The following is a 24722-nucleotide window of genomic DNA, read 5'->3' as shown; positions in this document are numbered from 1 at the left end:
TATATGACGGCGGGCGACCGGGGGGCCTCTCAGGGCGTCAGGGCGTCAGGGCAGGGCAGGGCAGGGCCGCGAGCAGGGCAAAGTGGGTGACAGGGCTGGATGACAGGGCAGCCCAAGGAAGGCGTCGAGGGAGAAGCGCAGGAGAGCCACGATCCGGCCCAACTTTGCGGCGCTCTTGGGTGAGTGACTTGGACGACCTGAAAGCCTTGGACTTGCACGACTTGCACGACTCGAGGGCCGCAGGGCAGGGCAGGGCAGGGCAGAGCAGAGCAGGGTCAGCCCAGGCACACGCGTGCCGAGGGGCGCACGAGCTGCCAAATGAGGCGGGGCACGGTGGTGTATCGACGACGGGTGGGCGCCGGACGATGCAGCGCTCGGACAGCCGCAGAACAGGTTCTCGGCGAGCACGACGAAAGGGGATCTAGTTGTCGAGGACGTGCAACGAGGGCGCGAGGAGGGGTGGGTGTAGGTGGGTAGCCAGGCAGGTGGAGAGGCAGCACGACGGGAAGCTCACGAGTATCGTGAGAGTCAGATTTGCGAGCGTGAGATTGTGAGGCCGCTGCGCATCCAATTGTGCGGCCCTAACAGCAAAACGACGTGCCGCCTGCTAGCTGCATTGCAACGGGCGTGTAGGCGTGGGGCATGACAGCTGCGATCAGCGCCATGACGCTACCGGCACAGACACACAACACTACGCATAGCTGCTGGTAGGCCACTGAACCCTAAGCTGCTGCCGTGCATGCGCGCCACCTCCGTCCTCCCTTCTCCCTTCTCCGTGCGCCGAGCAAGATGCCTACCATGTCATGTACGACTCTTCCAGCACGAGAGAGACCTGCAAGCTCTTCCCAGCACCCAGCACGCACTCATGTCCTGCCAGCTAACAGCAACACCCACGCCCGTTGCCCCACCGCCGTGAACCAAACTCCCACCTCATTCCGTCCACGCTGCCCAAGGGGCTCATTGGGCCTCCCTCCCCTTCCATGACCACCCAACACAGGACAGCCATGCCATGCCAACGCCCAACCGCCACACCATCGGCCCGCTCAGTGCATCGCCTCCCCTAGTGAAGCAAGCAAGCAAGCAAGCAAGCAAGCAAGCAAGCACGCCTCATCCAAAACAGCACCAGATCTTCCGTGCGCCAGAGACGTGGCATCTTCGTTTGCGTGCAGGAAGAAGAAAGAAAAATGCCATGATTACCTCGACGCCGAGTGGCTCACCTGCCGCGTGTGCGCGATCATCAGAGCGCTTTCCGGGAGAAGCCTGGGATCCACCTGCCGATTTCCAGAAAAGAAGATGCAAAAAGGGAAAAAGCGGATCCTCCTCGTAACCCGCCGAGTAGGTAAGCAGCCAGTGGTCTGAGATGGCTGATGCACACAAGGTCATGCTGGATCCTGTGCGACGTCGTCTTCAGGCATCTTGCTAGTCCACATCACCCGAATCGAGCTGGCTGCTAGGCTGCTTGGCTTCTTCGAGGCTGCCACCCTGGACCGAGAGGGTCGTGTGTGTGTGTGTCTTCGGTCGATTTGCGCTCTTTTTCTTGCTTCCATCGCCGACTGCCATAGATCGTGAGGCGAAGTAAAGCAGCGAGGCGAAGTAAAGCAGCGAGAGAGGCTGGTTCTGGTAGTACCTTGCTGCAAGGTATTGATTACAAAGAGACCTTAGTCTTCTTCACGTCATAAAAGACATTTACTTCTATAAACCTTTGTTCAAGAAGTATAGTCCTTAACATACTGCAAGTTATTCGTTACAAAGAGCTTAGTCTTCCTCTTTATGTTATAAAAGACATTTACTTTTATAAACCCTTATTTAAGAAGTATAGTTCTTACCATACTGCACGTTATTTATTATAAAGAGCTTAGTCTTCTTCACGTCATAAAGGTACTCACTTCCACCAACTCTTCGAAAAGCATGGCGCTTGGAACAGTGCAAGTGCGCAATAACAGCTTGTTATTCCGAGTTGAACGTCAATCTCCGTCTACATTCGTCCACCCTCTTCTACGCAGTCTCGACATGCTCCACGCTCCTGCGATTCTTCCCAGGCGCCCCGCCATCCACATCTTCGACCTCGTCGGCAAAGTGCGTGTTCTTGAGCTTCTTGGCCCGCGACGTCGCGGGGAACGTGTCCTTGACGCAGCCCGCTACAATGTTGCCCTCGAACAGAATGTGGATCGACTCGAGCGGTACGCCCTTTGTCTCGGGCACGCAGAAGATGGTGTAGATACCCATGAGGATGCAGCACGATCCGAACAGCAGGAACGTGCCGTACGTGATGCCGCTGGGCGCCAGCATGATGGGCGTGATCTTGGCGATGACAAAGTTGAACAGCTGGTATACACGTTAGACCACAACAACCTCCATCTAGATTTTGGGCTACGTACCCATTGCGTCATCAGCGCGGCGGCCATGATGAGCGAGCGCACGTGGTTGGGCGCGCACTCGGAAGAGAGCACAAACGGAATCGGGCCCCAGCCGAACGAGTAGAAGACGACAAACAGGTAGACGCAGATGATGGCAAAGATGGCGTTACCGTCCAGCGCACCGCTGGGTGGGTGCACGGCCTGGTTGACGCCAATGTAGAACATGGCAAACGCCTGGCCTGCAGATCCAATCAAGAGAGACCACTGATGGCTGTCAGTATCTTTCGCTCATTCACCCTGAACCTGGATTTGGATTGGAAACATACCTTGCGCCCAAGCTGCTCAGTGAAAGCCATCAGGCCAATGGCCGTCACCACAATCTTCACAATACCATATACGCCAGTGGCGAACAGCCTCGAAGCGTTGCCGACCAAACCAATCTGCTGGAAGATTTGCGGAGCGTAGTAGTTGATCGAGTTGGTACCTGCAAGCTCTGCGTTAGCGACAACCGTCTCCCGTTTCTGCAAAGAGCTCAACATACCCGTCCACTGCTGGCAGAACATGAGAATGACGGCGAACGAAGAGCGGTAGAACATCTTCTTGCTCGAGCAAGCCAACCTGGCCTGCGCAACCATGGACATCTTTTCGTGGCCGTTGAAATCGGCAATGATATCGTCGAGCTCCTGCACCACGTCTGCGTCCTCGGTCGACTTGCCACGCACCTGCGCCAGTGCCTGCGCTGCGTCGGCGATGCGGTTCTTCTCCACGAGCCAGCGCGGGCTCTCGTTCTGGAAGAAGATGCCTGCCAGGAGCAGCACGCCGGGTAACATTTGCAGCGCGAATGGAATCCTCCATTTGGCCGAGTTGTAACGACTGGTGATGTCTAGTTCGACTCCATAGTTCACAAAGAAACTAAGGCAAATTCCAGTCACATTAAAAAGTCTTAAAGGTTAGCGCTAGTCAGCCGGTCAGCGCATCGGGATATCTTACTGCATGGTCCCTACGCAGCGTCCACGGATCTCCTTGGGTGCGTTTTCAGAGATATACGTGGGTACCACAGCTGAGATGAGGCCGACTCCAAACCCGCCAATGACGCGTCCCACGTACAGCTGCGCCAGACTCTTCGTGCCCAGCGCGCAGAGCGTCTGAATCAGCGAGCCGAGGATGAAAATCAGATCCGCGATGATCAGAGCCCACTTGCGGCCGAACGTGTCGCTGACGTAGAACGACGCCAGAGCGCCGAAGAAACACCCTGCTTGCAGCACCGACACAATGTTGCCTTGCAGATTGGCGAAGTCACCGCTGTGGGGATCGAGCCCGAAAGACTCTTGGAATGCGTCCATGGTCAGCACGCCGCCGATTAGGCCCGTGTCCCATCCGAAGAGCTGTGTGGTGGTGAGTTTCGTAACGTGCAGCCCTTGTAGGTGTCACACTTACCATGCCACCAAAGGACGCCACTAGGGTGAGGACGTAGGCTCGACGGTAGGCTACGATATCGCGCCATACCGCAGAGAGGTCAAACTTTGCCATGGTTGCAGAGTGTCGAGGCAACGTTGGTAGCTGGTTGAAAACGTCTTCAAGTCACGCAGTGAATGGCGACAAGAGCCAGCGAACAGCCAAGTTGATTGCGAAAGCAGAGCGTGATGATCAATCAAACACCAAAGGGACAGCGTCAAGGATTTATATTCCGCTCTCCGGCAAGTTGCACGACAACGCTAGACCACTACTCCATATGGTGGGTCGGCATAGCATAGCGCGAAAGCGACATGACGTGGGGAATGCTGTGGGGTCTCCAAGCAGTGGAGCAGCATCTGCGGTGAGCAGTTCTTCCTCCAGTCAAACCATCAAATGCCGACATCGTAAGAAAAATCCCGACGTTTCATCATAGCTGTTGATAACGTTGCATAGCTCTGCATCGAACCAAGCATACGGCGACTGCGCTCGGAACAAAGCCGAGAGCAACCTGGCAGGTTTTTGGAGGCTGGCTGCTTGATTCCGTCTGGCGTTGCTTGGTCAGAATGAGGCACCTGGTTGGCGAGTTAACTTTGTCTTGGCCTCTTGGCTCGTTGGGAACACCCAAGCTTTTTCCTCCTTGAGTCTCTCCCGCCTCGAGTCTCTTCCACCTCGATATCAGCGGTATGGTTGATGTAGCCTCCTTCTCGACTCTTCACAAATATGAATGCCCGCAGAGAATTCACTGTCGTCGCCCGGGTACCTTGAACTAGTTCCCGTGTTGTTGAAATACAACCTCAAACGCCGAAGTTGCCGCGGCGGAGCGCGTGCGGGAGGCGTTCTCTTCCTCTCCACATCATCTCAAACACCGACCCCGGATCTTCCCTCCGCTTCAGCGTGACAGTGTGGGGAATGTTCGTAAATGCCGGTACATGTTTCATTCATCTATGTATGGTCACGAGATGGGCGTAGATGTGTTCGCTCATCCTTGTCTGCAGGTTCGTACTGCACGCGAATCGAGGTCACAAGTTCGCCTTGTCTTTCTGCTCCGGCACTTGCGTTATCAGCTTTTCATCCTTGATTGCCGAAGTCAAATTCTCCAGCACTAGTAGCTCCATATCGCGCTTAAGAAGTCAGCATCAATTTTGCGTGTGAATTTACCAGCCAAACTTACCTGTGTCTCAAATGTCGCTGTTCCAACATGCGGAAGCAGGACTGCATTCTCACACTCCAGCAGCCCTGGGTGGATCTTGGGCTCCTCTTCAAAAACATCTAGCCCGGCTGTCCAGACCTTGCCGCTCTTCAACGCGTCCACCAGCGCCGCCTCGTCAATCAGAGCCCCTCGCGCAGTGTTCACTATTATGACGCCATCCTTCATCTGGCCAAACTCCGGCTTGCCGATAATGTGCTTCGTCTTGGGGTTGAGCGCTAGATTCAGGCTAAGAACGTCTGATGTCTTCAGCAGCTCTTCGAAGGTCACGTAGGTCGCGCCATTCTCCTCGTTGGGAGGCAGCCGTCTGCGATTGTGGTACTGAATCTTCATGCCGAATGCTTTCGCGCGGGTTGCGACCGCTGAACCGATGCCGCCCATTCCCAAGATACCGAGTGTTTTGTTCTTAGGGTCGTGACCGAGGGCGAAGTTGCCGCGCCATTTGCCTTCTTGTGTCAGTAGCATCTTCCGTGCACGGCAGGCGTACTAACCTTGTCTTACTGCCTGGAGCGACTGGTTGATGTTGCGGAGTGCACCTAGCATCAAGAAGATTGCCACGTCGGCGGTAGCATCGTTAACCGCGATCGGTGTGCTCGACACCTGAATGCCCCTCTTGCTGCACGCTGCTACATCGATGTTGTTGTAACCGGCGCCATTGTGGCAGACGAATTTCAAGCTCTTTGGTAGCACGTCCAGAAGCTCCTCGTTGAAATCTCCAGTGAGAGGATTGGAATCATTGCTGCGGTAGAGAGCAAACACACCGTCGAATTCACCATCCTTGCATCTCTTGATGAAGTCTGCACGGTCGCCCTTGGTGTACTCATGCAGTTTCGACGCAACCTGTGCGACTTCTTCCCATTCTTTCCTTGTGTGGGCGAGAGCGCCGATTAGAAGAGCTGCGCGCTCGGACATTGTTATAAAAGGGTATCGTGAAGAAGAAAAGTGAAGTAAAGCTTGGAGGGGGAGCGAGAAGGAGGAGCTCAAGCAGGTCGTCACTGCAGCGGTGTGGAAGCAAAAGACTAGCCTCTTGCTCCGCGAATAAGTAGGTATTTACTGCGACAAGCGGCAATTGTTCCCTCTTGAACACGCCTCAAGCAACGTTTACCCGGCGTATCTCGGACCGAGTTGCCGTTGCACAGTAGCTATCTGGATGTGGAAACTTTCCGCTTTGAAGCAACAGGACGTTTGCTTACAGTTCCAAGGTCTCGATTGACCAAACATGGCGCTATTACACAGAGTTACTGCACGAGAGCTTTCGGTGTTGTGCGTTGCTCCGGGGTCGTAAGTTCCCTCGCAGCTGCCCCACCAAAATAAAACTACGTCATACATCGAACAAGCATCCACAATCCTGTACACCGAATTACCATGTTGCAACTGGACTGAATGTCTAAAAGAGGTTGACGATATCGAGGCTGAACACCGGCTGTCAGTCTCTTCGGCAATTGAACTTCTAGGTCTACTTGCCGCAAGCCCCTCTCCGTTGCCCCGACATCGTACGTAAACAGCGCTAACCCACCGTCTTCTCCGCACCACCTCGAAGTTCAACATATACAGAGCTCTGGGATCAGTTCATACTTATCCCAAGCCATCGCGAAGCATTAGGCAGCTGTTGCCTTGGTGCCTGCAGCGTGGAGGCTGGATAGGCAGCCGTCAGGCAACCACATCTCGGGCGATGATGTGTGCCGACGACCCGTCACAACACGCCCAAGCCAAATCTGAAGACATCAAATCGTAGATAAAGGACCAAGTATTACATGTCTCATTCTCTCATGTATTTCCTGTATCAATATCAGGATTTACCAAACACTGTTCATCTTCGAGACGTAACGGAAATATGGAGCTCAAGAACATCGCCATTCTTGGAGTGAGTCAGACATCCACGCTGCGGCCCCTTCCTCTCTCGCATCTGATCAACTGACGAGTAGCCTGGGGGAAATGTCGGAAATGCCATCATCAATGAGCTCTCACAAGATGGTCAACGCTTCAACATCACAGCCATAACGCGGCCCACCTCGACTTATGTTCCATCAAAGCCTTTCAACATCACCCACAAGACCACGGACTACACTTCTTTATCGGCCCTCATCCAGGCATTCACCGGCCAAGATACAATTGTGAACTGCATCACCGGCGGTGCCACTCAATACGACCAATCAAAGCTCATCATCGATGCTGCTGTAGCAGCAGGGGTAAAGTACTTCTTCGCGAACGAATTTGTCGGACACGTTACGAGTCCACAGTATCGCCGTATGCCAGAAGCTTACATCGGTGCGAAGTTCAGAATTCGAGATTATCTGGGAGAGCTCGCTGCGGCAGGAAGAATCACCTGGACAAGTCTGAACGGCGGACCGTTCTTCGACTTGTGGCTCATGAAAGGGCCTGCTGGGTTTGACATTGCGACTCGGCAGGCGCGGATCTATGGGACGGGAAACAACCCGCTGTTCTGGACGCCATTGCCAACCATTGCACGAGCTGCAGGGAACATGTTAAGGAGCCCAGATGCTGTTGCGAATCGACCAGTCTACATATGTCCTTTCGCTAAGGGCGAGCTTACCCAGAACACACTTTTGGCTGCTCTCCAGTCTGCTCTGGACAGTGAGTTTACAATTGAGACTGTCGATGTGGCAAAGATCAACAAACACGCAATAATCGCATTGGAAAGAGGGGAGGAAGGAAAAGCTATGAAAGGCTTGGCAGTCAGCAACCAGTTCTACGAAGAAGATAGCGGGGGCGATTTCAGTCACCTGACAGAGAACGACCTTGTGGGTGTAGAGATGACGAGCGTGGAAGAAGCGGTCCGAGATGCCCTTGCAAAATGGGGTCGGGATTGTCCGGTTGTGGAGGGCATGTTCAGAGTCGAGGCTTGCGAGATCTCAGAAGGAGAAAGATAAATATAGCTCGAATATCAGTTAGACCACTGGCTCACGTGCAGCTCGGAATTCAACCTCGACTTATTGGGGTAATGACAAGTAATTGACATCTTCGTTGGATGTGAAACAAAAGTCCTGTAACTAAGCAATTCGGCAAGAATAGTACTTTCTAATCTGTGTATGTAAGTGTGTCTAAGTTATCAATCATCAAGGCTTGCTTGAAAAGATCCTTAATTGGTGGAAGGTATGTTCAGGCTGGATAGAGACTCCGCACCTCCACTGCTTGCCGGCCTCTGCTAATTTGTACAGCGTAACTCATTTCCCACCTCGCTTCTTCTTCTCCTCTCTTTGTTTACCTCGATGAAGGGACCTCTCTGGTAGCTTGATACTGGGCGGCTAAGACATCCTCCAGTTTAAAGCCAGTACGAGCATCTCGATTGATGTCGTTATCCGGACCGGGCCATGCAGCCCGGACGCTCGAGAAGCCAGCGAGGCTGCTTCTAGTATCTTCAAAGAAGCCTTTGGGTTAGCGTGGCATGATGCCGTTGGTACCTAGCCTTCTGCGATTGAACTTAAATGCCGTTTTCATATTTTGCAAAAGCGCCAATCCAACCGCAGACTACTCGCTACCGCATACCGCGTTCGACCTGGAGGCCACTATACTCCCTTGTTTAAACTTTAGCGCATGTCGTCTTTTTACATTCCGCTAATTCGGGGATCAAGCCCAATAGAATTCGTGCTTGGCAGGATATCCCTGCAACAGACTTACCATAGTGCACTAAGAGCGGATCAGTTTCGGCCTGAATTCTGGAGGAGCTTCCGCGCGTTTAAACCGACCCTACAGTCTATACTCTAGGTCAAGTCTGGAAGTCAGGTTGGCAACACCCTTAACACTTTTTTACTGTTATCTGAATTATTTGATGGCAGAGGCTTGGAGTTACTGCCGTCGTACCCATTGTAATCGGCTTTATGGTTGCCTAGAGAAAGTATTGAGGCGTGTTCCGTGTGAAGCAGGCCGAGCTTGCGGTGCATGAGCCGGGTCGAGAGGTCACTGGCTCTCAGGCGCCGATCTCCGAACTTCAAGGTAACAATAGTTTCAATGAACTCGCTGCCAGTGGTAATATCCAGCAGAACAAACCAGCTTTTTGCGGAAGGTAACCAAGACGCTGTTTAATAAGACTTGGTCCCGGATTGGTTTACAAAGCAGTTCAGAAATGGCTACACTACGTCGGATACCGCACAGTTAAACGCACGTAGACATTTAGCCGTGACTGCACGTGACGGTAGAACCGACAACCTCGGTTGCTCGCATCGCGCTCATCCCTGCTTTTGTTTCGAGAACCTAAAGTACGTCAGCCTTGCTTGTTGCGTTTCGGTCTTATTCGGTGGCTTTGATTCGCGCTCCCGCAGCACAGCCCCTGGAACTAATCTACCAGTAACCCGTACCGGCAGTTGTGAATGCTGCGAACGCATGGGCGGCGTTATTACGGTTCAGTGAAGAACCTCGAATCTGATGGTGCCATGAGCAAGACGCAGGCGATACAGCGGCCATGATCTGGACGCCTTCGCTTAGGTGCAATGGCCTCACCAACGCGGGCATAGACAAGCCGCCCTGTCGGTTGCATTACGGCGGATTGCAATGCTAGATGTATAAAGACGCCCTATATGCACGGCCATGACAGAGCTAGACATTGCAGCTGAGCACTGCAACCTTCCCACAATCCTTACCCCTTTCTATTATTTTTCACCATGTTGTCGATGGCGAAGTGTAGCCTTTTGTCGTGGACAGTTGCACTGTCAGCATCCACCGCTCTAGCCCACCCTCTATTCAATGGACATCTTGTGTCACGTGCAGACGAGCTCCTCAGCGAGTACGATTATGTAATTGTTGGTGGCGGTGCCTCTGGTCTGACTGTCGCGAACCGTCTGTCAGAGCAGTCGAGTATGTTGTAGTAGGAGCGCCCGCATCAGCCAGCACTCACATATCGTTAGCCACCACTGTCTTGGTCATTGAAGCTGGTCAGCTGTAAGACTGCCGAATCCAGATCTATTTTGCTTTACTGACTGGCGTATAGTGACCAGAACGAAGATTTCGTTACAATTCCCGGTCTTGCTGGTGGAGCTATTGGCACTAAATACGACTGGAACATTACGTATGCCGCAAGCGAGTATCTGGGTGGTCGCAATGTTTCCATTGCTCAAGGTAAGATCGTTGGTGGCTCCACCAAGCTCAATCGCATGGTCTTCGATCGCGGCTCCAAGTCGGATTACGATACTTGGGAGACACTCGGCAATAAAGGATGGAACTGGAACAGCTTGCTGCCTTACTTCAAGAAGGTATGTTCTCCTCAAAACTTGGTCTGCACCAAACGCTCATAATTGCAGAACGAGATCTTTACGCCGCCGACCGAGAAGATCCAGAAGGAATACAGCATAACGGTGGACAAAAATGCGCACGGCTACAAGGGCTTGATGCACTCGACTTACTCTCCATTCTTCTGGCCTACAACCAGTGAGTGACAGACGCGCGTTATATTCGTTTCTATCTGGAGCTGACGGCGACACAGAAAATTTGGTTGAAGCTACCAAGAGCCTCAATATTCCGATCACCAAGGATCAAGCTGGTGGTAACGCAATCGGTGGCTACTTCTGCCCACACAACATGGACCCTACTGAGTACGAACGTTCTTCCGCAGAAGAAGCTTACTACGACTCGGCCACAAAACGACAGAACCTCCATCTGATCACTGGTCAGCAAGCGACTAGAGTTTTGACCTCAGGCGGCAATGGCACGCTCAAGGCTCATGGTGTCGAGGTAGGCATAGCTCAAGCCACCCACTGTTCCGAGACTGATGAAACACAGTTTGCCGCTTCGGCCGACGCGTCACTTCAGACTATCAATGCAAAGCGAGAAGTCATTCTTGCCGCTGGAACCTTGCATACACCCCAGCTCTTGCAACTTTCTGGCATCGGCGATTCGGCACTTCTGTCAAAAATCAATGTTCCCACTGTTCTTGATCTTCCTGCAGTCGGTCAGAACCTACACGACCACGTCTTCCTTGCAGTCGTTAACACCAGTATGTGTTGCGGTCCAATGATTCATACATTCATGCTAATGCAAAAACGTAGTCAACACCACGGTTGCCATCAACAGCGAGCTAACTTCCAACGCAACGTTCGCCGCCGAAGCCCGAGCACAATACGATGCCAAAAAGGGTGGTCCCCTGGCGTCGCCAACGGGAGACTTCCTGCTCTTCCTCCCTCTCTCCACTTACTCCAACGCTAGTGCCTCAATTCACACTCTGGCCACCACATCCAAGGCCTCTGTATCCCTGCCGCCGAACACTCCCTCAGAAGTCGCTGCTGGCTACGAGGCCCAGTACGCCTCGCTGAACGCTAAACTCACAGCCAAAGACGCGGCTTACATGGAGGTCATCTTTCAAGATGGCTTAGCTGTCCTTGCACTCCAACACCCTTATTCCCGCGGCAGCGTCAAAGCCTCCTCGAGTAGCATATTCGACGCTCCTATTGCCGATGCCGGTTTCCTCCGCAACCCAATCGACACGGCCCTGCTACGCGAAGGCGTGCGCTTTGTGCGAAAACTCGTCTCGCAGCCCGCGATTGCCGAACTCAACCCCTTTGAGGTCGTACCTGGTGCCAATGTGACCAGCGATGCGGACATTGACCAGTTCGTGAGGGGTGGCGCGAGCACAGTGTGGCACCCTGCCGGAACCTGTAAGATGGGCAAGAGAGAAGAGGGTGGTGTCGTGGATGGCAACTTGAAAGTTTATGGCATCAACGGACTGAGGATTGTGGATGCGAGTGTGATTCCAATGCTGCCGGCGACTCACACCATGACTACTGTCTATGCTATTGCTGAGAAGGCGGCGGACATCATCAAGGCCAGTGTGAAAGCAAAAGACCGCGGTTGAAGTGGACATTTGTCGGCGGGCTTAAAGATTATGATGTGATTTGGTGCGCGCTCGATCAGCATAGTTCGTACTTGCGTAGAAGGCAATAAAACAGTTCTCTTCGCGACTGTTAAGGGGAAAGTCTCAAGATTATATAGGAGACCTCTTTGCGGCAACATATCGTCAATTTTTGGCGAGGAATCAGCAGGCCAAAAGAAAAATCATCATATTCGTTCGACGTGATCATGTCCACATTCTACCTGCCCTCGAAGCTTCGAATTCCCGGTTTCAGTTCAAACCTTGATTGCAGCAGGACCCTTTGCTGTTATCAGAATTTCGAACTCGACTGGCGGCCCTGCGGTGAGGATACTGACGCCATCGTCCTGTAGAAACATGAGTTTGATCGCGTACACTTGGATTGTGGTAGCGCTTTCTTACGTGTATGGCGCTGTGATGCATGTAGACAGTGGACTTTCCGTTTTCTAGGGTGATGAACCCCGTACCCTTTTTCTCATCGGAGTATTTGACAGTGCCTCTGTACTTTAACATGATACAGACTGCGTATAGTGACGAGGCGAATTGACTGATAGATTGTCGTGGTCTATCGAACACGTTCTGGATCGCGATTCCAATACTTTTGTATGCATCACCTTGTTGTGTAACGATGAGGTATTCCATCCAGACGGGGATACCCACCGACCTATCCTCGAACCTCTTTGTTCGGTAATCAAGGACGAGATGAACGACTCGAAGATTTTCTCTACACCAATCGCGGGCTGTTCGACTGTCATATCGCACCTTGGCGCTCAGATCTCAGATACCCATATCGCGCCATCACTGTACGCCGATATATACCGCAATACCGTCATCCCTGCAATGAGGGACCACGGAGTCGAGAGGGTCTCTTTGATAGGCACCATGGCGATTCAGAAACTGGATGATTCGTGGACGCTAATGACGCCTGTTGTTCTTGCTTTCATGAAGCTCTTTGCCCGGGCTGTGTACCGCAATATCATGAACGTTGCAGACTTGTTGGAGAATGAGGCGCAGGATCTCGATTGGACCGTTTTTCGAATCGTTGCTATTCCTGGTGAGAGTGAAAAAGACAATTGGCGGAAGGGCAGGGAGGGCAGGAAGCTGTATATTGGACCGCTTGGTGCGAAGGGTTGGACCATGAATACGAATAGGAGCTCGTTAGCTAGGTGGCTGGTGGACGCTACGGAGAGCGGTGCAACGGAGTGCGTGAGGAAGATGCCTGTCGTTACGAGGCTGGCAGGCAGCTAAACAGATACTTGACTTTTTGTGTGGAATTTCGTAAAGCTTGTATACATGGTAAGCATGTTGAGGTTGTAATCTACCATAATGAATATGATCACAGCACGCTCTTGTATAAGATCGCACATCGAATGTCCTGGAGCAAGAACAAGAACGTCTTTAGCTGTGCCCATGGACAACATTAGCTACTACTGTATATAGGAAAATTACTGTACAACACCGACTGAGGAAATGCTAACGACTATTACACGAGAAAGTAGGAAGGGGTATTTATTCGCTCAATCGAAGATTTGGGGTATCAGGAAGGAAACAGAGTATCGAGATGTGAAAAGACAGGGAGAAGCCAAAGCAGAAGGCAGATGTGAGAAACAGAGAAAACGCCACCTATGCAAAGCCATGGCCCCTATGAGATATGTCCTTGGCAGGCCATCATATCAATATGACCATGAAACTCAAGATTCCATCTGCTTGCGTGCAATCCTTCGGGCATCAATTCTGCTTTTACACATGAAAATACTGACTGTGGTGGATTCCTGCAAGTCATGGTAACTCAACACAGTGGCGTAGGTCCAAGCCCGACCCAGTTCTCCAACGCGCTCACAGTACTGGTGATGGCGACGACAGCTCTCTCTGGCAACAAACTGTCTGCACTGAGAAGATTGATGGGCAGCATGCCTAGGAGGTAGTGTCCGTTGCCGTAAGGACTGCCGTAGCGGTCATGGACGTTGCCGTACCCTTCGCCGAAACCTACGCCGTTCGCGTGCTCCCAGGAGTAGAGCTTGTGTTTGATAGTCCAGCAATACAAACAGACGAAGACGAAGATGGTGTGTAGAAGATAGTGGAAGAACGAGCTGAGTTCGTTGTTCTGTACAAACATGTAGTGAACACGAGGGCTGCTGGGTGGTGGGCCCTGCGGTGACGACGGTTCGGCCTGCGTTCCGTCTGCGAGAGGCCATATTCTCGAAAGATCGTCTACAACGTTGGTATCTGTATGATTGCGAAGCCTGGCGACTGGGTTGAGAGGGCTACGTCTACGTCGAAATGCGTTCGAAGCTTCGGCAGTGACGACCGAATCGTAGCGCTTTGCGTCGTTCATCGGAGCCTGAGCAGGAAGGAGTTTCTGCAAAGAGCTTTCGATAGGCGAGTCCCTGAGACTGGATGGTGCCTTAACGTGCCGTGGATTGATCGGCTCAAGGCTCAAGCTGGCATGTTCGATCACATGCAGACCGAGAAACTCTGCCTCTGGTGTAGCAGGAGGAGTTGGAGGAGTGGGCTCAACTGGGGGATAGTTGAGCAACTCATCGAGATTTGAAGATAGTCTCGATGGCTCGGCTGGAGAATCGGGTATTGACGTCGTGAACATGGCCGGAGCATAGTCCAGGGCTTCGTGAATGCTGGAGTGAGCAAACAATGGAAGTTTGGGCTCGATGGGTGAAAGGCACTCTACCATCTCTACGTACAGAGAGAATTTGAGGGCGGCGGGATCGCTCGGCGAGAAGCATGCGACCGTTTCGTCATACATTGACAAAGTAAGATCGACAGTCTGTACAGGCTCGATGCTATGGACATTGCTGACAGGGGAGAATTCGATAAGGGAGGAGCCACAGAGCTGTTTTTGCGTAGAAGTAGATGCAGTATCGCTGATACACGTTGAACTGGGCGTAGGAGTATTGTGAGGTGCGATACCAATGATTTCGCGCACGCCCGATAGCTGAAGATCGACTGACATCTCAGCAGGCTCATCGTCATCAGAGCGAGCATACACAGACTCATAATCATCGAATTCAGCGTCCGACGACAGCCCTAGCTCATCAGCCATCGAGGAGTGGCTGAAGTTGCTAACACTGCGATATGTAGGCGGGCAGAGGATGCGGTCGTTTACAGGGCGGTGCGCACTCGTCTCCTGAAGCCTGTCCTCGAGCACCTCGTTATTTCGCTCAAGGTATGCGATGCGTTCATCCTTGAGGGCCACTTTGCGCTCGTAGTCGTGGACTTGTAGGTTATGTGTATCCATTTGAACTTGGAGTTCTTCCATGCGCTTGTTCGTTCCATGGGCGGTCTGCTCCATCTCATCCACGAACAAAGCTAAGTTATTGCGGGCTTCGGCTTCGCTCTCTCCTCTCTCTCTCAAGGCTAGCAGTGTCTCCGCCAGCTTTATTTCGAAACCATCGCGTTCGCGAGCGAGGGCTTTGCGCTGAGCCTGTTCTTGTACAAGGTCGGCGACCAGATTGTCGTTGATGTTGTTCAGTTCGGCTACAACTTTCTTCTGATCGTCAAGGGCCTTCTCAAGTCGAGGGTTGTCTTTGCGTAACTCTTCAAGCTCCACTTCAGCCTCACCAGCCTCCTCGTTGAGCTGTCGAACTTCTGCATTGGCCTTGGTGAGGCCACCTTCAGCGTCCCGAAGCTTTCGTTGCAACTGCTTCTTTACACTGTCTGCTTCTTCGGATTGGGCTCGTAAGCTGTCCTCATCTTTAGCAAGGTAACCCTGGCATGCCACAAGATCATGTTTCGTTTCGGCCAGCCGCGTCTCCGTTTCGGACAGCTGCGTCTCCAGCTCCCCCACCCTTCGCCGAAGCGACTTCAACTCATCCGACTTATCCGACGTACTAAATACCTCGTCTTCGTTTTTGCGCATGTTGTTGAGAGATGCCAGAGCCTTACGGGCGATTTTTTCAGCCATTTGGGCGCGCTTCGACTCTCTTTGAGCCTCCTGGACTTGGTTCTTGGCGGACGCTAGCGCCTGCGCTATGCCACTTGCGTCTTTCAGGGTCTGTACCTCGCGCTGCAGCATTGTGACGTTCTGCCTCGACCTGGCCAGCTCCGCCCGCAGACTGGCGTCGGAAGAGGAGAACTGGGGAGCATTGAGTCCCGTGAAGGCGAACGGGTTGGAGTCGGACATGACGGCGATGAGGAAGCTGAGTTTACGGACCGGCCGCGGTAGTGATGAGAACAAAGGGTTTGTAATAACAAAGATATGTGAGGAAAACACGTAGACAACAGGAACAAGAGAGGGGGTGAGAGACAGAAGGTTTGATTTGTGATACTGCTGAGTCCCCAGCCACTGCTCTTTGCTATTGTCTGGCGACCACAATAACGAGGAAGCGATCTGCTAATGTCGCAAGGTGAAGGACAGCTCTGCGCGGCTTCTGACGCAGAAGTGAAGGTAAGAAGCTGATCATCAAGTATATCAAGTTTGAACCAGAGGAGCACAGTCTCGTATGCTCTCGAGAGTCGATTTGCTCAGTGCTCGAGCACCTCACAAAACGACTCAGTCTTCAAATACCACTTTGGTCGCTTTGAACAGATCCCTGTCCTCAGCTCGACTCCTTCAGCCACCGACCTTCCTGGTGTCTTTCAACCGCTTCTTTGGATCCTCGTGTGTCCTTGGACAGCCAGACCTTCCAGGTGTATGTCGCTCCGTACAGTACCAACACTTCCCCGGTCCCCACCCTTTCGCAGGTCTATCATCCCCTATCCCCTCTAACAACGACACTTCTTTGCCTGCTTCCGTTGTACACTAAGTTGCGTGGGATATCGAATGTAAGTAAATTGAGTATGTTGACCTCAACTTTGCGACGCAGATGAACCTCGATTTCCTGTTGCCAACGTCTTCCAACATACTGCATGTCTTTGCGTAGAATCTCCGACACCTGACACAATTCTGCAACACAAACGCTCATCGTTCCCATAGCGATTCTCTCCCGGACTGTAAGCGGTCGCTTCAATTATAGTTCCAAGGATTCAAGTATATTTATGGAGGACAAGGATCTCCTGGCTATTGGACTTGATACGTGGTTGAGCCCAAGTAGCCTACGGACATGTCCAGGCCAAAGTTCGAAGACAACGCAGTATCCTAGCAAATTGATGACCACAAAAAGTATAGAACTGCGGACCGCATACATTCTGCCATGTTGTTTGCGTACAAAGGGTCGTGTCTCCTTCGACGCTGTGTTGTGACCATGAGGCGCGTTCTGCTTGGCGGAACAAATACCTATGGAGACGGCGAGCCCAAAACTACACCAAAACGCTTAGTTTCAATCACACCTATCCATTCCAACTACGGTAGATTTCCAAACACCCCACAATGATGGTGTGCAGCTTTTGCTGCTCAGAAGTCGAGAATTGCACTTGATTTGTCTGGAGTGAGGTCCGCTTAGTCTTCAGCCACAGTTGAACGAGGTGGGGCAGAGGGGGACCTTCCAGCCCCCAGCTCTAAGCAACCATCATGAGCTTGGGTATGTCGCTGCACTTGTGTCATCTCCGCCCCACTAAGTTTTTTTGTTACCGTTTGACAGGGGACTACTACGTACTTGGGACCAAGTGGTCCTTGCAAAGAGGCAAAATAAAAGGAGAGGATCAAGTGGTAATGACGACTGCTCACGGGAAGATTTTCACTGGCCAATCTCGACTGTATGTTTACATTGTCTTATTGGTCCTGCAATCGACGTGCTGTGAGGTGAGACTGGCTAAGTCACTAAATTGGAAACACTTATTGCTGATGAAGACCTGGAATTCGCGGCTTTTGAGACGTCTTGATACCCAGTCGAGATGATTCAAATAAAAGGTTTACCTTCTGCCAATTTTCAGAGCCTCAGCGACCATCTCTCCCCGTCGGATCAGCATCCTATGATTAGTCGTATGTCTGATAATGTCCTAACCAAGGAAGGTCGTGTAGGGTTTTTTTCCTTGGCCTAAATGCAGGTTTCACAATCAAAGGCGAGCGCCCAAAGCAGGCATTCTAGAGGGACCCGCAGCCCTTCAGCTCAGCATCCTGATTTGGCGTGCAGGAATACGATCTCAGTAACGATGGGTATCTGCTGCGTAACGGCGGTGAAAGTGCCTTCGCTGGCATTGAGGCAGCTTGGTATACTGTGTATTTTGATGAAGAGCAAGTACTGTAACCCAATCGAAGGAGAAGGATGACAGAATAATTCCTCGATTCTTTCGCTCCTGGTGCAGCAACTGTGAAGTCATGCAACACCCATATATGGAGAGCAGCCCAGCAGAAAAAATCATTTCGTACTTACATACCACTGTTCCGTCTCGAAGTCCAACTTCGTGCCCTTGAATCTCAACGGATCCACAAAGATTTCCAACCCGACATCCGGCGTTAACATGTCGTACACGCGCAAGATGACATATACCTTATTCCTAGATTTGGGCAAATCCAAGGCCATACTCTCCATCTATCATCTTCAGTTAGCATAATTCTCCATTCTAACCTCGCGCACATCCACGCGCCTAAGTTGACGTACCCTTTCGTATTGCTTCCCGCTCATATAGAACCTCGTTCCACATCGACCTGTTGTGCTTTTGACTTCAAGGTAGTACTCAACTGGCGACGTTTGCATATTTCGTGTTTCGAAAATCCAGGGCGAAAAGCCGCCTACGCAGTTATTGCGCAGGTATTCAGTAAAAGCACCAGTATCATCCTTGTACACGAGATCAGAAGTCTCGTGTCCATGCCATGCTGTCAGATCTTCAAAACCGAAACGGCCTGTAAGTTCGCTTCGTATTGTGCTCGGCCAATTGGATTCGTTGAAATTAGGGAGGTTGAGGGTTGAGAGGAGGGTAAAGACCTGGATGGGGGATTAGTCTGGAGTATGCTGCGTGAATATGGTTGACTTACATAGCCTTCTCCAACAGCGCCGATTTTTCGGTTATGGGAGGAGTCGGTCTCTCGGCTACCGAAAGTGGTCAGATGGTCGAAGTAACGAAGCAGTTGGTTGTCATCTCCAGCTTGGGTGGCCGGACCGTTCGGATTCCTGTATCTGTGGCCGACACGTCGAGCAACCCTGACAACCTGCTCGACCAATTCAGGGAAGTATGGTAGCTTCACGTTCGGAGCGATTACAGGCGGACTAGCACTCACTCGTGCATATCCCTGGCGTGAATGCGACGCATTGGGTGTAATGACGTCAAATGCGACCGGTATAGCTTGCACTTCGCAAATGTCGGCCAGTGCGATAGTAGTGCCCGGTTGCTCAACCTCCTCCGGTTTCTCCGGTATCGCAGATACTGGCTTTGGAATCCACTCAACCTGCGGGATATCCTGCTCCTCGAGAATATCCTCGAGATCCCGCGGGCTAGCTGAGACGACACAAGAAATGTCAAAAGTAGCAGCTTCACCAACGCCCAATATGCTTGCCAGTAATTTTGGTAGCTGCGATCGATAGCAAGACCGGCGCTCGCGTTGATCTTCCGGCACATAAATTGTGATTTTTTCGCCAAGGACTTTATGGTTAATAAATGATCTGTCGCTTCGGACGCTGATCGACTCAGAGAGTAGAGAAATTACCAAATTGGTTGATATATCGCTGGACGTGGATACGACCACTGCACACAGTTGTGTATACAGTAAGCGTTGTCCTTGTAGGGCTTGATTGCTTTTGTACTTTGCAGCGCAACTGTTCACTGTCAGTGTACATAACACTTATTGAGTGCAATACACTTGGTCGTTGAGAGTAGCGACCTTGAAGAGGGCTGCGGGCAAGTAGCTTCGGAATGCGCTGAAGATCTGACAGGTTTTTGGCTTGATCAAAGTTTTGGAACAAAGAAATATACGCACCAGTATAAGCCGTATGCTTTTGACTGCAATTGCCTTGACAGCTCTTCGTCTTCGGTTGCACCATCTCCAACTACTGATACCTCCTTGACTCCTGTCGAGAGATACCGGTGAGTCAGGCCCAAATGTCGAAACATAGTATGCATGATCTGCGCCTCGTGTATCTGGAAGTCAAGCAGGATGTCCTCCGCGGCAAATGCCTCGCCGTATCGCGCATGATCGGAAATTGCAAAATCTGCTGTCACCCCTACCAGCACCGAAGGTCTTCCACTCTGCTTCTTTGGCAAAAAGGCGACTGTTTTGAGATTTTCCAAGGCACGAGACACACTGTCATCAACTGATATCTTGGTAAGCATCGTACCAATCTCAACCAAGCGAGCGCGAATATCTTGAACGCGCGGTTGCGGCTCTTCTGCCATGCGCTTGACCTCGTTGATAAGCATGCTTGGGCTAGCTTTTTTGACGCCCAGCTTGCGGACGAAGAATGTTTCCAGGTTGGGGTACATCGTTGAGAGATCTTGGAAGTCGGCAAGCGCGAAAGGACTTCTCCAAAGGCAGGTGCCCAAGGCGTGCCAGGCGCCATTTTCGCCGAGCACAAGCCTCTTCTCTGAGAATGCTGCCCTAGAAAGAGATATGAGCATGTGATTTCCCAGCCAAAAGTAACATTGTTTTGAGCTTTTTAAGCCAATGTGTGCAATGAGAGGAGCACTACGGCGCGTGCTGGATCATACCGTCGTCTCATCGACTAGATATGGAAATTGCAGAAGAAGAGGTGAAAGCTGACTTACTTGATCAATTGCCATTCAGTGTCACTGCCAGCTTTTTCAAGCATGAATTCGTAGATGTCCTGTGCTTCAGAAGTTCTCGCGGGGATATGGTTGCGAGACTGTCGCGTTTCGAGCTCTCGAATAACATCGTGCATCGTCCACGTGCTGATGCCAAGCACCGTCGTGAAAAACCCGTGCACGAGGCTATTATCTCGATACGAGCGTTGCAAGACGGATTTGAAGGTGATGAAGTCTGGACCATCTGTCATGCACTTACTGCGGATTGTCCATGCGCTGCAATGCTTATCCCAGATTGTCGGACGACCAGTGTCATCGAATACTTTGCTATTACTCGATTAGCATGATCGTCGATAGATTTTGTGCGTTAAAAATATCATACCGAAGTTTCTCATGATGTTGTACCGTAGCCATCTCAGCCATGCGCGTGTAGATCCGCGTAACGGTGCTGGAGTCAGTCTGGGCAGGACCTAAAGCGATTGCTTGCAAAGCTAGCACGTAGAACTCCATGTCTGGCTTTGGGCTGACGCCGAATTCTTCCAAGAACCTCCAGGATTGGTAGGCCAATCCATCCAATGCGCTATCAGACACGCTGAGCAGAGGTATAGTGCTTCCAGAGATACCGAGATCGTTGATCGTCTCAATGACCTCTTTCGTTGGTAGGTATGCGGTATGCAGTGGAACCAGATTGCCGGATCTGCAGTGCACCTTGCACTTTTTCAACTCCTCTTCGACGTAGTGAGACTCTTGTTGGTACACGTTCCAATGGGCTTTGAGCATCCCCAGAAACTTTCGTGGTTTGTATTTGGCAACGTCTCTCACTTCCGGTGAAAGGACTCGACAAAAGCTGCCGAACAGGCCACCACCCCTAGTCTCTGTATTCGATAGCGGTGGGAAGTACCTTGCGCCTGTCGCACGAGCGAGCCACGTCTCCCAGTCCTCGTGGTTGACTAATGTACTCGGCGACTGCGCATCGAATAGAGATGATGCCAAGAATTTTGCAGTTGCATTTTGCTTCGGAAGAAGCTTGAACATGTCGAATTCCCCACTCGAAGCGAAATAAAGATTGGTGTCTTTGGCTCTCGCTGTACCACCCGCGGTCAAGGGTACTCTCACCCATCCCCTGATGTCATCGACGTTGCATTGCTGGCGGTACAGGAATACGAACTGATCATTTTCGATAACGGGTGTTGAGAATGTCTCGCAATGTCGCTTACAAATTTCTGCAAACACGGTGGTTTTGGAGCATTCCTCGACTCCCATCGCCTTAGCAAATGCTCTACGCTTCGGATTGGTAGACGCGACTGTGTCAAGAACACTCAACGGCAGGGGCTTCGGTATTGGCGTTGTGCCAACGCATGCGAAATAAACATTCCTAGGGCCACCCACACTCACTCCAGGGGCACCGGTCCACGAGCGTGAGCCTGACAATGGAAGCAGTGCCAGCGGCTTGATTTGATCCTGAAGGTGCCATAAAGAAGGATTTACGAAGGGCTGAATCATAAGGTCGGAAAAGGTTTCATGCCACGGGTCTGTTGCTGGCTTGCTCTTAAGCCTCGATGACAATCTCACAACGTCAGCTTTAAGCAAGCGGATGACGTCTTCCCAGGTCACATTTTTAACACCCAGTGTATGGAAACAATTCCTATGTTTATCTGCGTATCCACTGGACATGTATAACTCGTCTGCTAGGTCAGGCAGAAGAGGCTCATTATTGTGCATGGTGGAGTAGACCAAATTTCGGAATTGAGAAGGCACCTTGAATTGTCTCTGCTCTCGGGATTGGATGACAGGTTTCAACCTGAGTGACTCCGTGATTGACTTCTTGATCGAAGAAGTCAGCTGATTCCATGGAAAGTCCATCGATTGCATAGGCAGGTATTCAAGCCAGGAGTGCCGCAATGGATGGTCCGGTTGCGCAAAGGTTCCAGTGACTGCGCTGACAAAGAGTTGCGCGACACCTTCATAAATCGCGTCGTTCCAAGGACAGTCGGCCACAGTCTCCCGGTTCGCTGCTGTGATAAAGTCTGATTGGATGAGGAACTGGGCAAACGACTGTTAGCCTTGGTTCATCAACATTCTCGAACACTAACCTTCATTTGTGACAGTCTCTGTAACGGCAGGTAGGCAAAGACGTGCTGGCCCATATTTAATACTTCGGGTTCCTCTTTGTCTTCGACTAAATAGATGGGAAAAGCAAGCTCGATTTTCGCTTCTGTGCGGTTCTTGCGACGCTCATCTGCCGGTAAGTATCTCTCGATGCTGCTGAACAGCAGAAACGTCCACGTTTTCGCGTCCATTGCGTCGCTCTTTCTGTGAACTTTGGTGATAGTACATCGTGACTTTGACGAGTCATATTCTTTGCTTGTAGACCACCTCTCGCATTGGCCGTCAGTAATGGCGACGTGGAATGTTCGGATTCGTTGGATGAACATGATCATGGTATGGGGTAGATGCCTGACCGACGCAGTCAATCTCTCATACTGGTCTTTAGCTTGGCTGGAGTATCGTAGCGTTATTCTTGTCGTTACATCACCGGGCAGAACCTCTGGCGGAATGTCCAAAGGTGTGACCATGCCTAACCCGCGCTGCCCTTTGCAATGCTTGAATCCAAAGGACCAAAGCCCTGACTGGATGTGAACTTCTTCAGCAATAGAGAAGACTGATTTGAAACCGAAGCCTTTTTCACCAATGTGATCGTCGTTCTGGGAAGCTTTTTTCGAGCTCTTCCCGGTCGCACAGATGGCCTCGATGTTTGCCCTCGTGAAGCCGTCTTCGTTTGTTTCAACGATGAACACGTCTGGAGTGATCTCGAATCGCAAGTACGGCGACACTCCACCCTTCTCTGCGGTGCGGTATGAAGAGTCATCCGCATTCTGAACTAATTCGTTTAAGAAGCGGTACTTGGACGAGTACAGTTGCTCTGAGATACTGCAATTTGTCAGATATGGTAGGTTACATCTTTACCTCAACTCGCCTACCTTGTGGTGTATGCCGCCTCAGATTCTTGCTTGAGCTGTACGATCCTGAGAAGTCTCTCTCGATTTCTTGGGGAGATTGTGTCAAGCTCACGCAAGATATCCTTGTCTAGGTACCCTTTTTCTGTCCGTATGTACTCGATGACAGCTTGCGCTTGCTCCAGAGTGGAAGGCTCACGCGTTCCGAGCTCTGTATAGACATCGTATAGCCTCCCAAACGCACCAGGAGCCTGGTCTTCCATTATAGTTCCCAGGCAATAACAGGAAAAGCGATTGTAGGTGAGATACTCTTGCAACACTCGAATCCGTACAACACCTTCAATCTACTTGGAAATCAACAGTTGGACTCTGAAATGGTACGAGTACGCGGGAGGGAATAGATATGAACATGGAAATCACTAATTTGCAGCTGTCGATGCGTAAAGTATGCTATCGAGGTGTCAGTGTGACTACGCGCCTCCGCAGCCGTGCCACATTGGCGCATGGATTCGAAACATCGCAGGCGGCAGCAAGCGACAGAAGCTCAGCCCCGATTCTCAGGCAACCGGCGAAGCGCCTCAGTCTTTCAGTCCGCGGGATGGCCAACCGAGTTGACCAAAGCGGGGACGGCAGAATGAGTTGTGTTGTCGCAGGTGGGGGCGGATTGTTGTTTCAGGGTTCGCAGTGTGGCAGCTTAGCAACGGGCAAAACGCACAGCCCTGTTTCCTGACCTTCAGTTTTACAGTCTCCTATCTTATTGCATTCTCAGTAAATATGATGTAACCATGCGCGCATCCACAGATGGCCAACTGAGAAATGAACGGCACCAGAATATGAGTAATGCCGCGGAAGCCAACCAGAAAGAGACGTGATGATACAATCGTCGTACCGTTGAATCGTCAGTTCTAAGGCATCTACCGCGCTGAAAGGAACTTTTGGTGTATCGATAGCGGCATAGTGCGCTCACAAAAAGACCTCCAGTTTGAATTCGACCGTTCTAATGAGGTATCTGCCATTCTCGTCCTTGCCGCAACATTATTTGCAGTAACGCAATGCATACGGAAGGTCGAATTTCTGATTTATACCTCAGCCCTTTTAGCAACCTCTTGAGGCAATTGCTAGCTTGCTTGCACAGAACCTCAACGAGACGAAACCATGCTTCTTCTTCTATTCGGTGCCGATGCGTTTGTCCTTCTGTTAATTGACTCTAGACTGAACTCCCTAGCAGCCTGCTTCGACAAAGCCCATTAGGCCACCCCATGCTCGCACCCTCTGATCTGGCTGTCTTCCGACTCTCCTTGCCAACATCGTGAACCGGCTCCTACGCTTGTAGAATCAGA

General features: G+C 51.4%; 6 protein-coding genes across 6 annotated transcripts, besides 4 other annotated features; 2 read left to right on the top strand and 4 right to left on the bottom strand.

The window, feature by feature from the left end:
* Nucleotides 1-30: 30 nt before the first annotated feature.
* Nucleotides 31-122: a tandem repeat.
* Nucleotides 123-239: 117 nt separating this feature from the next.
* Nucleotides 240-275: a tandem repeat.
* Nucleotides 276-1066: 791 nt separating this feature from the next.
* Nucleotides 1067-1103: a tandem repeat.
* An 892-nt stretch (nucleotides 1104-1995) lies between these two features.
* Nucleotides 1996-3887, bottom strand: EKO05_0001207 (uncharacterized protein; the record flags this gene model as incomplete). The annotated part of the gene is made up of 6 exons (XM_038937546.1): nucleotides 1996-2325; nucleotides 2379-2621; nucleotides 2684-2841; nucleotides 2899-3299; nucleotides 3348-3742; nucleotides 3795-3887. The coding sequence occupies 6 exons, from the start codon at nucleotides 3885-3887 to the stop codon at nucleotides 1996-1998; spliced, it is 1620 nt and encodes a 539-aa protein (XP_038801965.1).
* Nucleotides 3888-4831: 944 nt separating this feature from the next.
* On the bottom strand, nucleotides 4832-5931 carry EKO05_0001206 (Glyoxylate reductase; the record flags this gene model as incomplete). The annotated part of the gene is made up of 3 exons (XM_038937327.1): nucleotides 4832-4933; nucleotides 4984-5465; nucleotides 5511-5931. 3 exons carry the CDS (start codon nucleotides 5929-5931, stop codon nucleotides 4832-4834), a joined length of 1005 nt encoding a protein of 334 aa, XP_038801964.1.
* Nucleotides 5932-6853: 922 nt separating this feature from the next.
* EKO05_0001205 (uncharacterized protein) lies at nucleotides 6854-7910 on the top strand (the record flags this gene model as incomplete). The annotated part of the gene is made up of 2 exons (XM_038937290.1): nucleotides 6854-6883; nucleotides 6945-7910. 2 exons carry the CDS (start codon nucleotides 6854-6856, stop codon nucleotides 7908-7910), a joined length of 996 nt encoding a protein of 331 aa, XP_038801963.1.
* A 1728-nt stretch (nucleotides 7911-9638) lies between these two features.
* On the top strand, nucleotides 9639-11821 carry EKO05_0001204 (uncharacterized protein; the record flags this gene model as incomplete). Its single annotated transcript, XM_038937404.1, has 7 exons — nucleotides 9639-9831; nucleotides 9882-9915; nucleotides 9965-10226; nucleotides 10275-10401; nucleotides 10457-10704; nucleotides 10753-10966; nucleotides 11019-11821. 7 exons carry the CDS (start codon nucleotides 9639-9641, stop codon nucleotides 11819-11821), a joined length of 1881 nt encoding a protein of 626 aa, XP_038801962.1.
* Nucleotides 11822-13405: 1584 nt separating this feature from the next.
* Nucleotides 13406-13443: a tandem repeat.
* A 182-nt stretch (nucleotides 13444-13625) lies between these two features.
* EKO05_0001203 (uncharacterized protein) lies at nucleotides 13626-15974 on the bottom strand (the record flags this gene model as incomplete). The annotated part of the gene is made up of 1 exon (XM_038944922.1): nucleotides 13626-15974. The coding sequence occupies one exon, from the start codon at nucleotides 15972-15974 to the stop codon at nucleotides 13626-13628; it is 2349 nt and encodes a 782-aa protein (XP_038801959.1).
* A 2113-nt stretch (nucleotides 15975-18087) lies between these two features.
* Nucleotides 18088-23645, bottom strand: EKO05_0001202 (uncharacterized protein; the record flags this gene model as incomplete). Its single annotated transcript, XM_038937564.2, has 8 exons — nucleotides 18088-18261; nucleotides 18331-18654; nucleotides 18705-19482; nucleotides 19644-20261; nucleotides 20429-20752; nucleotides 20808-22468; nucleotides 22519-23356; nucleotides 23407-23645. The coding sequence occupies 8 exons, from the start codon at nucleotides 23643-23645 to the stop codon at nucleotides 18088-18090; spliced, it is 4956 nt and encodes a 1651-aa protein (XP_038801958.2).
* Between the last annotated feature and the right edge of the window lie 1077 nt (nucleotides 23646-24722).

Source organism: Ascochyta rabiei, chromosome 2 (assembly GCF_004011695.2).
Source record: "Ascochyta rabiei chromosome 2, complete sequence".
In the NCBI taxonomy this organism is placed as follows: Eukaryota; Fungi; Ascomycota; class Dothideomycetes; order Pleosporales; family Didymellaceae; genus Ascochyta; species Ascochyta rabiei.
This window is presented reverse-complemented; position numbering and strand designations above follow the sequence as displayed.